The sequence below is a fragment of the Argiope bruennichi genome, chromosome 5 (genome assembly GCF_947563725.1).
Source record: "Argiope bruennichi chromosome 5, qqArgBrue1.1, whole genome shotgun sequence".
NCBI classification, from domain to species: domain Eukaryota; kingdom Metazoa; phylum Arthropoda; class Arachnida; order Araneae; family Araneidae; genus Argiope; species Argiope bruennichi.
In genome coordinates this window covers 118,546,609-118,561,577 of record NC_079155.1, presented here as the reverse complement: position 1 = coordinate 118,561,577, position 14,969 = coordinate 118,546,609, and the positions used below count along the sequence as shown (strand labels likewise).

At 30.3% G+C, this 14,969-nt stretch overlaps 1 protein-coding gene across 1 annotated transcript; it reads right to left on the bottom strand.

Annotated features, from left to right (window-relative positions):
* Nucleotides 1-670: 670 nt before the first annotated feature.
* On the bottom strand, nt 671-8,869 carry LOC129968376 (uncharacterized). Its single transcript, XM_056082233.1, has 4 exons — nt 8,730-8,869; nt 5,333-5,746; nt 4,264-4,729; nt 671-751 (listed from the first exon to the last, which is right to left on the bottom strand). The coding sequence occupies exons 1-4, from the start codon at nt 8,867-8,869 to the stop codon at nt 671-673; spliced, it is 1,101 nt and encodes a 366-aa protein (XP_055938208.1).
* Nucleotides 8,870-14,969: the final 6,100 nt, after the last annotated feature.

Here is a 14,969-nt window from a genome sequence, read left to right as displayed (position 1 = left end):
ATTCATTCCACATATACACAAATTATAATAATGAATCTAAAACAATAAAATGATAGCTGATATACCCTTATATCGGAAATTAAATGCCAATTCGGTAAATAAAAATTGATTTGAAAATTAATAAAGATTTTTATAACGGAAAAAATTATTCATGTTTAAAAGAGCATATTCTGAGTCCATTTAACGTAATAAGTTTATAAATATTTATTGAACGTTCTTTAAGCGCATATTCAATAGCACCCCCGCAAAAATGAAGAATATAAATAGTGGAGTTTTTCCATTGCGTTTTTCCACCTTTTCTCTCTTTTACCTTGTATTTTCTAAAGTAGTTTTTAATAGTTTATTTTAAGCCTTAAAAGTCATTAAAAAAAAAAAACTCAGCCTAAAATTTGTTTTACACTAATTCATATAAAACCAAAAGAAACCCTGAAACTATCAAATTTATAAACTTTAGGAATGTGTTCACTTATGCAGGTATTTCTTACAACCTCTGACAAATCCAGAATTTTCAAGAATACTTGCGAATTAACTTTTATCATAATTAAGTAACAATGTAGTTGCTAATTCAACAGAATGAAATGTTTTTCCTCTGAATAATGTGTAAATAAAGAAAAATCAAGTTCATTTATCCAAAAATTCCTTCCTCAAAGTAGATGCAATTTTTATTTTACTAACTTAAAGACTTATTGTCTCTTTTTTCGATGATAGTTTCGGATTTTCCAGTTTTCAACACTAGTGGAAGTTTGAATACCTAAATGTAAGCGCAAAAATACATTTTCAAAGCATCATTAACTTGTAGCTGACATCATTTTTCATAGGATGTGATGTGATATGATCAAATTTAAAATATTTTTAAGATTGTCTCTAAATGTATTCAGCTTAGAATCAAGGGGTTACGATTACTTGATAATAACTTTCCCAGACATTCATCCATTATATTTATGAATATATTTCCGAAAAAAATAAGTATTTAAAAATTTTCATTCTTCCAAACTCTTAGTTCTTTTATTTGAAATTGTTTATATGTAAGAAACCATTCCCCAATTTCTTTATCTCTATAAAGATGTCTTTCTATTTTACCTATATCTAAAAAGGGATATTATTTTAAGACAAGAAAAATGAAGAAGCTTTTAAGATGAAATAAGAAAAAAAAGAGAACAACGGCTCGAATATTAAATAAGAATAAGAATTTTTCTTGTTTGAAAATTTATTCCTAGAAGAGTTGAGACATGAAAGATTAATATTTTGCATCTGAAGGTGTCGACAATTTTTCTAACTTAGATGCCATGGATATTTGAAATGCCTGAAGCTATGGAGTGACACTCCACTCACTCTGAATATTACATCAGTAGGAAAATAGATGACTGGTATTATAATTTGACGCTGATTTCCTCTCTCATAAATCTGCATCGTTTTTCTTTAAAAGTATGAGAAATCTCTGGAATAAAAAAAATTCTGAATATTAAAATTATTTCAAAAATCCAATACTTATTTGATTTTTTCATTTAATACCAAATTATAAACTATAAAGCAAAATATTATTATTTTAAGGCATATCTTTTTTAAATTTGTAAACATATAAATAAGAAAAAAACAATATGCACATCACCATGATTTGATTTGATTTAATCTGATCTGATGGGGTTCACTAGGGCAATAAATTTTTTAGATTATTCAGGGTGAACCATAAGGTGTATGCAAACATAGGGTCCATATAAAAGCATATGGGCGTCGTATTTTAAAAGGTTGATTAAAAATCTTGTTCAATGATACAAATAGTCAATTTGTTCATCTGAATAAAAAAAAAACTGATGTATAGGTTTTAAAATTTTAAAAGAAAAGAAGAATATAACATATAAGATAGAAAAAACCCAATCATTTTTAGAAAGATGAAAAGATGAGATAAGGAAATAAAGGACGTTTTTTAAAAATAATGCTAGAATTATGAAAACATTCTATTGGTGAGAATTAAAAAGTGGGCATTCTGTATGAATGTGTCATACTACCATTAGGTTCGAGGGGTTTATATGGAACATCAAATATGGTAGTTCTTATGAAAGCATTTTCCATTTAAGAATCAGTCGTGAATGAAGTGTTTTATATTCTAAGAACTAAATATTTTAAATTTATATTATTCAATTATATTGTAAATGAAATGTACACACAAAAAGGAAATATAAATGTTATATATACTAAAATAAATAAATGGTTTATAATACTTAATAGTAAATAGTAACATTCAATATTAATCAAAATTAATGCAACGAACGAATTTTGGGCGTTGTAATTTTGGTCTTAAGGTACTTGAATTAAAATCTCAGGATTCTCGCTTTCATAGTACCTTGTTGTGTGTTAAAAAGGAAACTTATTAAAATTATAAACTACTATCAACATCTTCTAAATATATACTAATTCAATTCTAATTAAATTCAAACTTATTTAGATATTCAGTGGAAAATATAAACATACTTTAAAATTTGCATGTGTGAAAGCAATAGTTTAAAGATAAATGTTATTTCTTATAGAAAAATTAATTTAAATATTTTTATATATATTATTTATAAACTCTCATATTATTACCATTTGATAACAATATACAATTACAAACATAAAATCACAAAGCAGAATTTGAGCATCATTCTAAAGTTCGGATAAAAAAATAATTATCATATAAAAAATAACGCGCAAGTTTTTCCATATACATTTTAAACAATTTTATTTAACTTTAGTTTTTTTTTTCTATTTTTGTAAAACTTTTACTTAGGGATCGATTTTTCATTCATTTTCTGATATGCAAGAATTTTGAAATGGCATGCATGCTCTTGTGTACATCCATTGGCAATATATTAAATTTATAAATCAAGAAGTTCCCTTTCACAGTCATAATAATAATTATCAACTACAGTGATTATAATCATCATCAACAATCATCATCATAATAAGTTGCAGGATTAACGTAATGAAATCTACATTCTACGCTAGGGTAGCAATCGGTTTCAAATTCAAAACTAATTCATTACAAAAAATTTTAATAATAAATTCAAATTAGAAACTCAAAACAATAAAAAAATTAAACAAAATATATTTTCTACTTTTACTGCTTAGATGAAAGTGTATTTTTAAATACCTTACTTAATAAATTTATACATATAAAAGTATAAATATATTAAAGCAATGAAATTTTTTTTAAATGTAAAGTTACCACACATGAAGTAAAAGTTACGTTTGAGTAAAGAATTCTAAAATGACGAATCCGTCGTCTTATCAAATTGTACAGTATCTGTAGAGCTGGTTGTGTGTATTTAAGCCAAGGAAAGATGCCTTCTTGTCTCTTTTCTTATTTATTTTGCACACACACACATATAACAACACATGGACGATGACTTCACATATATAAGGTAACACATAATACTATATACAATTAAAGTAGAAATTGCCGCTAACAAAGAGCGAACGAATACTTCTTTTTGCCGCTAACAAAAGAGCGAGCGGTGCCTACTTGCACCAGTTTCACACCAACTCTCAGGGAGAAGTGTTTACAAAAACAGCTTAAGTGCGCTTCCCCCACATTCCAAACATACATATGGGTTAGCGCATACTACGCCATCTATGTTCAGTATTAATCTTTACTGTATGAATACATATACAAAGAAACAAAAATACAAATAAAGTAATTAAATAAAAACAAAATATTATAAATAATAAAATCACATAAACATACTCCCACCCATCAAGAAGTCATTCTTGATGCACAGGTAAGATACACAGTTTAACTATAGACCTTTTAAAAAGCCCTTTCAAAGTTTTTAATGTAACTACTCTTATGGCCCCATCCTTACCAGGATGTATAGCTACAACCTTACCAAGAGGCCATGTTGCTGGGGGAATATTGTCTTCTTTAATAATTGCAATATCACCGATTTTAATGTTTGGATAACAATTTTTCCATTTTCTCCTATTTTGTAATGAGCTCAAATAATCGATATACCATCTTTTCCAAAAATTTAATTTCATTTTTTGGACAATATCCCAGCGCTTCCTCAATGAAAGTGTAGACACTTCCAGTGTCTCAGGTGGACTATTAATTACATCTCCAATTATAAAATGAGATGGTGTTAGAACATTTAAGTTATCTACATCATCATTATCTACACTAACTAGGGGTCTTGAGTTTAATATCGCCTCTATTTGAGTTAATAAAGTATAAAGTTCTTCAAAAGTTAAGTTTGAATTTCCTAAAACTCGCTTTAAGTGAAATTTTACCGATTTTACACCAGCTTCCCAGAGTCCACCAAAATGCGGACTCAAAGGAGGGATAGTATGCCATTCAATTTCCTGTTGAGAAAGAAAATACGAAACCTTTTGATCTAGATTAATTTTAGATAAATGGTTGTATAAATCTTTGAACTTCCTTTTAGCTCCTAAAAAATTAGTCCCATTGTCCGAATGAATATGTTTAGGTGTGCTCCTTCTTGAGCAAAAACGTTTCAATGCAGCAATAAAGGAATCGGACGTGTAATCCGTAACCAATTCTAAATGTAAAGCCTTCGTAGCAAAGCATACAAATACAACCATATAACCTTTCGTTGTTTTGGCTCCTCTGCCTCGGTGTTTCAATATAGAAATTGGACCTGCATAATCAAAACCACAGACAAAAAATGGTCTGTTGAGAGTCACTCGTCCCTCAGGAAGATCTCCCATTTTTTGTTTTGACATATTACTTCTAAATCTACAACATACAACACAATTTAATGCACATTTTCTAACTATTCTTTTAACATTTAATATCCAAAATGTTTGGCGTAAAATACCCATTAACAAATTACCACATGCATGAAAATTTAAAATATGAAAATATTGTACAATCAGAATACTCAATTTATGCTGGTTAGGTAATATGATAGGATGTTTTGCATTAAACTGCAAAGATGCATTTTGAAGACGCCCTCCTACTCTGAGCAACCCGTCCTTATCAATGAATGGACAAAGTGCTGATAGTGGGCTTTTCTTTGGCATTCGTTGGTTTGACCTTATACAATTGATTTCAGCATCAAAAAATACAGTTTGAACATATTTTACAATAATATTACGAGCAAAAATTCTTTCCTTTGAAGTTATAGGTCCAATTATACCTGTAGAATTATTAACTTTACCAGTTTTACAATTATTTATAAATCTAATACAAAAACATAATACATTAATTAACTTAGTATATGACGAGTATTTTTCAATTAATGAATCTATTAAGTCATTTTTCAAAATTGCAGCAAATACACATGCAGTTTTTTTCTTTTCCTTAAGGACAGAGTCATTGTTTTTGAATACTGGTTGCTTTGGCCAGTCAGCCTCTGATGATGTTAGGCAAGTAGGGCCCTCCCACCATAGACGACAGTCTGGCAGATCCTTAGGAAACAAACCTCTGGATCCTATATCTGCTGGATTTTCCTTTGACGGCACATACCTCCATCTATTTTGAGGGATGAGGTCCAAGATCTCTGAAGTCCTGTTGGCAACAAAGGGCTTCCAATTTCGAGGAGGTGAAGACAACCAGGAAAGAACAACTTGAGAATCTGTCCAAGCATATATATTAATATCATAATCATGAAAAGTATTAATTAGAACAGATAATAATCGGGCTAACAGGAGAGCTCCATTTAACTCCAGCCGTGGAATGGATACAGGCTTTAGCGGAGCTACCTTGCTTTTAGCTGCTAAAATAGTGACTTTCGTAACACCATTATCAGTTCTGTGAACCGCATAAATTACACAGGCATATGCTGATTCGGATGCATCCGAAAATCCATGAAGAGTAATTTCCTTTTCTGTAGTTAGAAGCCATCTCGGAATAGAAATGTGACATATTTGCTGAAATTCCTTTTTGAATTTACGCCACTTAACTGCAAAATGTTCCGGTAAGGCACTGTCCCAATCAAGTTTCAGCAACCATAACTGCTGATAAAAGATTTTTATTAATATTGTGCAGGGTGAAAGAAAACCCAAAGGATCAAATAGCCTTGCTGATTGTGACAGAAAAGATCTTTTGGTGATTTCATTCTCAAAATTAAAGTCAATTTTAAAAACAAAGCAATCAGTAGAAGAGTTCCAAATAAGTCCCAGAGTTTTAGAACAGTTTTCGGGATGAATTTCCTCATTAGATTCATTAGCACTCAGGCATTCAGCTAAATTATTTAAGACATGTGGAGAATTAGAACGCCACTTTCTTAAGTGAAATCCTCGGACATCTAGAATTTCCGACAATTTTTGAATTAACGCGATTGCTTCTTCATTAGATTTTGCTCCAGCCATCAAGTCATCCATATAAAAGGAATTTTGAATTATTTTAGATATTTCAGGATTTATAATTTGAGAATCCAAGCCTATTTGATGTAAACATCTAGTAGCTAAAAATGGAGCGGATGAAGTTCCATAAGTTACAGTAGAAAGTTTGTATTCCTTAATAGTGAATCAGGTGAATTTCTCCACACTATTTTTTGCAAATTTTGATCTTCTGGATCAATTAAAATTTGTCTATACATTTGCTTTATATCGGAAGTGAAAGCCACTTTATTTAGTCTGAATCTGACAAGAATAGTAAATATATCTGGTTGCAATAATTTTCCTACCCCCAAAACTGAATTCAACGAATTCAAGTTAGGCGGTTTGCAGGATCCATCAAACACAACTCGAAATTTGGTTGTAATGCTGTCTTTCTTTTGCACAGCATGATGAGGAAGAAAGTAATCCGGTTTAGAAAAATCAAAATCTTTATTAGGTGACATATGCCCCAATTCTTCATATTCACTCATAAAACTCTTGTATTCCATTTCAAATTCTGAGTCAAATTTAAACTTCCTTTCCATAGCTAGAAGCCTAGAAATAGTCATTCCCTTTGTATCTCCTAACTGATTAATGTCCTTATAAACAGGTAATCTTACAACAAATCGACCCTGATCATTTATCCTGCAAGTCGATTTAAAATGATTTTCACAAAATTCTTCTTCATCTGACATAAGAAACTTTTTATCCGGCAACTCTTCCATTTGCCAAAATTTTTGCAAAACAGAATCAATGTTACAATCACTTTCAACGGAAATCAGATGCGATTGTGTGTACGATGATGAAATAGAATCTCTTCGAATCTGACCTGCGACAACCCATCCAAATATTGTGCTTTGCGCAATTGGTTGTCCTTCAGACCCACTAATTTTTCCATTGCGAAGGATTGAGAAAAAGCAATCAGAACCTAAAATTATATCACATACTGATGGCCTTGAAAAATCTTCATCTGACAGAGGGATCCCCTTCAAATAATCTAACTCTTTAATGTTAATATTCTCAACTGGGATTTGAGAAGTAACCTTATTTAAAATAAAAGCATTAACTGTCAAACATTCTTCACTCCCAATTTTTAAATTAACTGAGCCACGTGTGGTTCCTGCTTGAACCCCACTTATCCCACTTAGAGACACTCTAGCATTCTTTCTTTTTAGTCCTAAAATATTTATTACATTTTCACTGACAAAACTGGACTCCGAACCAGCAGTTTTGGAGTTGTTTAGACATGTGCTAGAACTAACAGGCCTTTGAGGTTCCCCTGATTTATTGCGTTGCGTTTCTCCCCCTTGGCGGATGTCGTCTTCGGAGGGGTGTTTTGGGGTTTGATCGGGTTAGGTTCGGGTTCGGATTCTGAAACACGTGCACTATTTACTACCCTTTTAACATCTTCATGCAAGAGTGAATTATGGTTTCCTTTACATACGGTACACTTTAAATGGCTATTAGTGCAATCCTTAATTTTATGAGAATTCAAACATAAAAAGCAAAGATAGTTTCGCTTTACAAAATTCTTCCGAGCATTCAAATCCATATTTCTAAATTTAATACACTTAAACAATTTATGCATTCCCGAACATTTCAAACAATTTTTATCACTTTTATTTCTTTGAATATTTTCACATGCAACAAAATTAGACTTAGTAGGAATTTTAGCATCAGATTCATTATAAACCATTAATTCAAGAGATGAACATCTGGTATTTAAAAATTCCAAGAATTCTTCCCACGTAGGAAATTCTATTTCTGAAGTTTTCACGGACCAAAGTCTTGTTTCAGGATCTAATTTTTGCAATAACAAATGAATTAGCCATGGATCTCTGCTAGATGCCTCTTCTCCTAAAGATTTTAACCCTCTCAAAACCTCATCACTCGTGTCAACTATATTTCGCAAATTCGTTGAATTGGTTTGAGAGATGCCTTTTTGTTCCAAAAATGTTTTGATTAATGCATTAATAATTTTCTTCTTCTTATCATACCTGTCCATTAATTTTCCCCATGCTTCTTCATAGAAATCATTGGACAACGGTATGTGCTTAATTAAAGAAGCGGGTTCATCAGACAACAAACCCTTTAAATACTGAAATTTTTGGCTATTGCTTAGTGAAAGCTGCGAATGAACTGTGGATACAAATAAATCCTTAAAGTTCATCCAATCTTCAAATTTACCAGAAAACACTGGAATAGTAAGTTTTGGTAAACGAAAATTCGAAATAGATTGAACTGAAGAATTTTGTGTTTGAGCAGAAGTAAATTGAGATGTATTAAAGACATCAATTTTATTTTGAAACTTTAATTTCAAGGAAAAATATCTATTTTCGAATTCCTCTATTTCAGAATCCTCAACAGTTAATTCTGAATCTAATCTTTCGAATTCTTTCAAAATTTCTTCTAACCTCTGCAAACGAATCACTACTTCATTTTTTGATTCTAATTCATCTGCAGAATGTTCTAATCTAGTTAAGGAGGCCTTAACCTTGCCTCTTGCGACTTTAATTTGCGTTATGTGTTCCTTATATCTTTTCGGATCGTCCATGTTGAAAAGAAATTATATAACAAATCATTTGCGAAACGGAACCGAAACTAAAGAAAATTATGTTCGCTCGCATTTCGAGAACTTCTTATTAACTCTTCAGATGTTCTTCTCTTTAAAAACATCAAACTAATAATCAATAATAATAAGAAACAAATGAAAGAAACTTATCTGTTTCTCATGCTGACATCTCGCCGGTGCCTCCAATTTTTATGTAGAGCTGGTTGTGTGTATTTAAGCCAAGGAAAGATGCCTTCTTGTCTCTTTTCTTATTTATTTTGCACACACACACATATAACAACACATGGACGATGACTTCACATATATAAGGTAACACATAATACTATATACAATTAAAGTAGAAATTGCCGCTAACAAAGAGCGAACGAATACTTCTTTTTGCCGCTAACAAAAGAGCGAGCGGTGCCTACTTGCACCAGTTTCACACCAACTCTCAGGGAGAAGTGTTTACAAAAACAGCTTAAGTGCGTTTCCCCCACATTCCAAACATACATATGGGTTAGCGCATACTGCGCCATCTATGTTCAGTATTAATCTTTACTGTATGAATACATATACAAAGAAACAAAAATACAAATAAAGTAATTAAATAAAAACAAAATATTATAAATAATAAAATCACATAAACAGTATCTAAAAGCAATATTTCTATTCTGAGAGAAACAAAATGAACGCAAACACCATAAAAACATCAGAATTGAATTGACATATATCAGCATCTCGAAAACAGTTTGCAACTATTCATTTTAGTCTTTCTGTTAGTCTTAGTCTTAGTATTTAGTCTTTCTGTTTAATTTTTCTGTTTACAGTGAAAGATAAACTGGCATTATGTTAGAAAAGCTGTTTAAGAATCAATGGAAACCTAATTTTCATCTTTCCTTACAAGTAAAGAGAGCATAGATATAACAAGCTGTTTAAGAATCAATGGAAACCTAATTTTCATCTTCCTTTACAAGTAAAGAGAGCATAGATATAACAAGCTGTTTAAGAATCAATGGAAACCTAATTTTCATCTTCCTTTACAAGTAAAGAGAGCATAGATATAACAATTGTTTCATTTATAATCGTCCATGTATGGAAAGCCAATTAAAATATTTATCCGTTTTTTTAAAGCATTGCAAAGAAAAAATATATAATCATCTTTAAAACTGAGCATTCCTAAAAGGGAAGCAATTTTCTTTTGTTCATTTATTTAATTTAGTCATTATGTTTTTCCATGCAGAACTGAATAAGGAATCGAAGACAGCAATTTTAAATTGTTTTGTCGTAACACAATCATTAAGTTATAAATATTAAATTTTTCCTCATTTTGCCAAATAGAAAAGAATAAGTTTATTTCTAATGCAGAAATTACATGAAGGGCTTATTAAGGAAAGCATTTTATCATTTTTAATGATTTATAATATTTTAACTATTTTTATAATATTTAAAATTATATTAAAAAAATTTTTTATAATATTATTTTTTATATAAAAATTAATTATAACAATATATTGAAAATATTTCTTTTAATATCTTTTCCAGCATCATATGCATTTATTTTGTATAAAGAACAGTTTTTAAAATATGTTACAATTAATTATGTAGACATTTATCTCATACGAACTAATAAAACATATTCTAGATCTCTCTAAAATAAGAAACTTTTCTTGCTAACTCATATGGGGAAGTGGAAATTTTAGCAATCTCAGCAATAACGATATGGATACAGAAATATATTCTCGCATTTTACTTTTGTTTTTCAAACCTATTTTAAGTACTTGAACATGATCTTCAAGAGCTTTTGTAGTATTTTATTTATTATGAGGGTATCATTGCTTTATATTGGTTTAAATATGAGCAATTTCTATTATATCTATATCTATACTTATAATAAAGCTCAATGTGTGTGTGTGTGTGTGTGTGTGTGTGTGTGTGTGTGTGTGTGTGTGTGTTGGCGCTCTACAGGCCAGGTCATTTGACATACAGCTATCAAATTTGGTACATGTATACCTTAGAGGTCGGGAATGTGCACCTGGGGTCCCTTTTTTTGAAATTTTAATTAGAATTTTAATTATTAGTTAAAAACTAACCTTCCCGCCAAAAAAATCTTCCATTTTCCCCACCGCCAACCTTTCCGCCAAAAAAAAATCTTCCATTTCCCCCACCGCCAAATGAGTAAGGCTTCCGTTTTTTTTTTTCTCCCAACAGTAATGAGGCTAGGGTTAATATTTTTCGGCTGATTGTTTTAAACGATTCTGTTTATTTTCTTAATGTTTGATGCATTTAAAATTAAACATTGTTAATGAATCCATGTTTCAGATTCATTCTGAAGTACTTTTGAATTAAAATAACACAGAATAAAGGAAATTAAAAATGTATAATCTGCCTAGCGTTACCCCAACTGGCGTAGAAAAATTCACGCATTTGCGTTACCTAACTGGCGAAGAAAATTCACGCATGCGCATTGTTCTGATTGTTGTCATGACAACCACTTTCAACGGATGATTTAAATTATTTTTAGGTTAGTTGCATACTTTTGTAAGTAAATTGTATTTATGTTAGTTATATATATATTTTTTGTATACGCTTATAGTTTTAAGTACATTGTTTTTTAAGTAGTTTTTTTAAACCTGTTTTAGACCGATTATTTTAAACGATTCATTTTATTTTCTTAGTGTTTGATGCATTTAAAATGAAACATTGTTAATGAATCGATCTGTTCATGATGAATCTGAGAAATTTTTGTTAACAAATTCTTGAGATATTACATAAATTAAGAAAGATATTCTTAAGTGCCCATAAAGTTTAAACGCTCAGTGACTCTATTATCAGTAATCATATTATTAAAAAAATGCTTTGTTTCAGTAAAGAATATTATTATATTAATTGCAGATTAATCATTTACACTTTAATTTAAATCATAAATTCTACGAGGGGTAACAGAAAATTAGAGAGATGCATATCACGTTATGACTGAAGGTCTTTATAATATTATGAGTGAATTATATGACTATCAAAATTTGAAGTTTTAAAATATTTTTCTGAAGAATCTATTAAAGTTGGAATTGCGTTAAATATTTTAACGAATATTAAGATTGGCGAACCGGCTGGTCGCCAAAGGCGGCTAGTTTTACAATATGTGCAAATATTGGATGTAGATGTTGATTATTAAAAGGTGTATTCAAATGAAAAGGTACGAAACGTCGTAACAACGTAACCGTTAACATATATGCCTATGCCGCTATGAGAGAATGCAGGGAGACATCTAGGAATGCGATTGGAGTCACCGGCGTAGGATCGGAGCATGCGCATACGCCCGCATACGCAGGAGAGAGAGCAGAGGCTCTTATAAAGAGCGCCGTCCAATTGATGCTACTTGCAGAATTCCTCCAACACAGAAAAACCATTAACTCCGATGTGTACTGTGGGACACTCCGAAGACTACGCAGGTTCATCGAGAACAAAAGACCGGGGCTATTCATGGAAGGTGTGGTCTTGCTCAATGATAACGCGCGTCCATATGTCTCCAGGGCAACACACGCGGAACTGGCCAAGTTTAAGTGGAAGCAGATCGATCATCCGCCCTACAGCCCGGACATGTCACCCTGCGATTTCATGTGTTTGGTCCCCTGAAAAAACATCTGACAGGGAAGCGCTTCAACGCGGATGGTGAACTCAAGGACGCTGTGAAGGACTGTGTCTCGTCACGGCCACAGGAATTCTGGGAACTAGCAATCCTTCGGCTCGTTAACCAATGGGATCGTTGTGCGCAGGCCTATGATGCATATTTTGAATAAATTTTCATTTATACCCATAGTGTCGTTTCGCACCTTTTCATTTGAACACCCCTTGTAAGTTTGGTTACTGGGAGAAATAAAATTTTGAATACCTCAAGCGATTTCGAAAAATCATTACATACATTGTCGACTTTATATTATACGAGATGCGTTAAAGATGTTTTATGAAAAAAATCTAAAAAAGCATATTACTTTTATTTCACTAAGTTGAGTTTTTAATTCGAATAAGAGTAAATCGAGTTAATAGGAAAAGCATGGTAATTATGCTTGTACTCCTACAGTACAAGTGAATTTATATTGTTTTATTCGTCGATAAAAAGATTTTTTTTTAATTCACCTTTTAAATGGAGTTACGTTACATTCTAATTCTGAGGCATTTATGAATTAATATAAAATTCATAAAATTCACATTTAATTGACAACGATACAAATTTTAAAGTTTTATCCAATTTTCAAGAAAAGAATTTAGTAACTTTGTGGATTCTTGTATGGATTGTAAAAAATTTATTTTATCTTGCATATTTATTTCATTTTTTTAAATAATATTGTAAATTTAAATATAACATTATCATTTTTCATTACGTCGATTTTATTTATCCAATAAGTACTTAGAACTCATTTTTAAAAAAAGATATGCTACAAACTAATATAATCGATATAAACTGTAATATTTATAGTATATGTTGACTTTCAAATTGCGATCAAAAACTCCCTGAAGTATTTCATTAGACTGTAAAACATTGTGATTTTTTCGACATGAAGGCAATCTGCATGTGAATTTTATCTGAGTAATAAAGCGGTGGAACTTTACGATTGTTCGAGTCCATAAATTTAAAAGGATGCATCATAATATGTAGAGTGCACTTACGCGGCGTATCGAAATTGATTTGCCCCCTGAAGATAATATGCAAGTTGTACGAACGTTATCTGAAATCGTAAAACTATGCGCTATAAAACTGCACACACGAAAACTGACTATCAGTTTTAAACATGACTTCAAAAGTTAGGCTTTTAAAAACAAATAAATTTAGATGACAAATTTCGGACGAGGAATATGTAACGTATTTATTTGAGTTATAAAAATATCGATTTTTATTTTTGATGCATATTTTGACTACATTTTCAAAAGTAAAATATCAAACTCGAAGCATAGTTAAATATAAATAATTACATTATTATAAACAATTAATATAAGGCGTGCTTGTTTCTCTTTAAAAATGTCTGTTCTTTTAACGAAGTTTTGGAAGAAGTAAACGAAATTTTGAAAGAAGTAAACAAGGTAAACGAAAAATTTTATAAACCATAAGTATTAAAATTTTGCTATACATACATTATTTCAAGCATTCATTAAGTTCATGTACAATTTAAATTAGCTTTAAAAATAATTTTTTGTATGATGGATATTTCTAGAAAATGATTAAAAAAATGCATTGCATATATTTCATATATGTCTTTAAACACTTCATTTTCAAATACTTGTCTTAAAATTAAATATTTGTCGTGAGAAGTGGGGAATAAAACCTTATCTTTATTAGGAGAGAAACTGAACAAACAGTAAAAGTGAATTTTTTGATTGAAAAAATTAAAATCTATAATCTTTGCCAAAGGAAAGATTAAAAGAACACTTAAAAAGCTTCTCCAAAGAATCACTTATCAAAATGAAAAAAGTTTGAATAAAAAAATGTGTTGATTTTACTATACATACAATAGCAACTGTTCTTAGATCTAATAAATGATCTGTTATCCTCATTTAGTTATCATTTATATTAAGAATAAAATAGTGGAAAAAGAGGCAATAAAGCGAAACTATCTAACATAATAAATTTTTCTAAGGATATTTAATTGAATGTACATGCGATGTAGGTTTCCTTAAAAAAAGAGGGGTCGAAAATACGAAATGGGTAATATATATTAATACCTTTATTAGAAAGAAAACATAAGTAATAATTAGATTTAAAAAATTAAACAAAAATTATTTAATATTTAATTGGAGCAATAAAGACAGAGACCATAAAAATATATTATTTTAATTTTTAAATTCCCTAAATAGGTTACTGGTTTTATTTTCCAGTTCAACAAATTCTTGTGAAACGAGTAATTATAATCTAATCTGTGGAACATAAATCTTGATACACATTAATGTGTTGAAATAAACTGCTTTAGAGATGAGAATTTTTTTTCCTGTGCTCATATAAGAAAATAAAAGTACGCTTTTTGAATTCTAATACTCCTTTAACCATCTTAATAAATCATACTATAATAATGTATAAATAATTTTCGCTTTCTTTAAAGTTGATTTATTC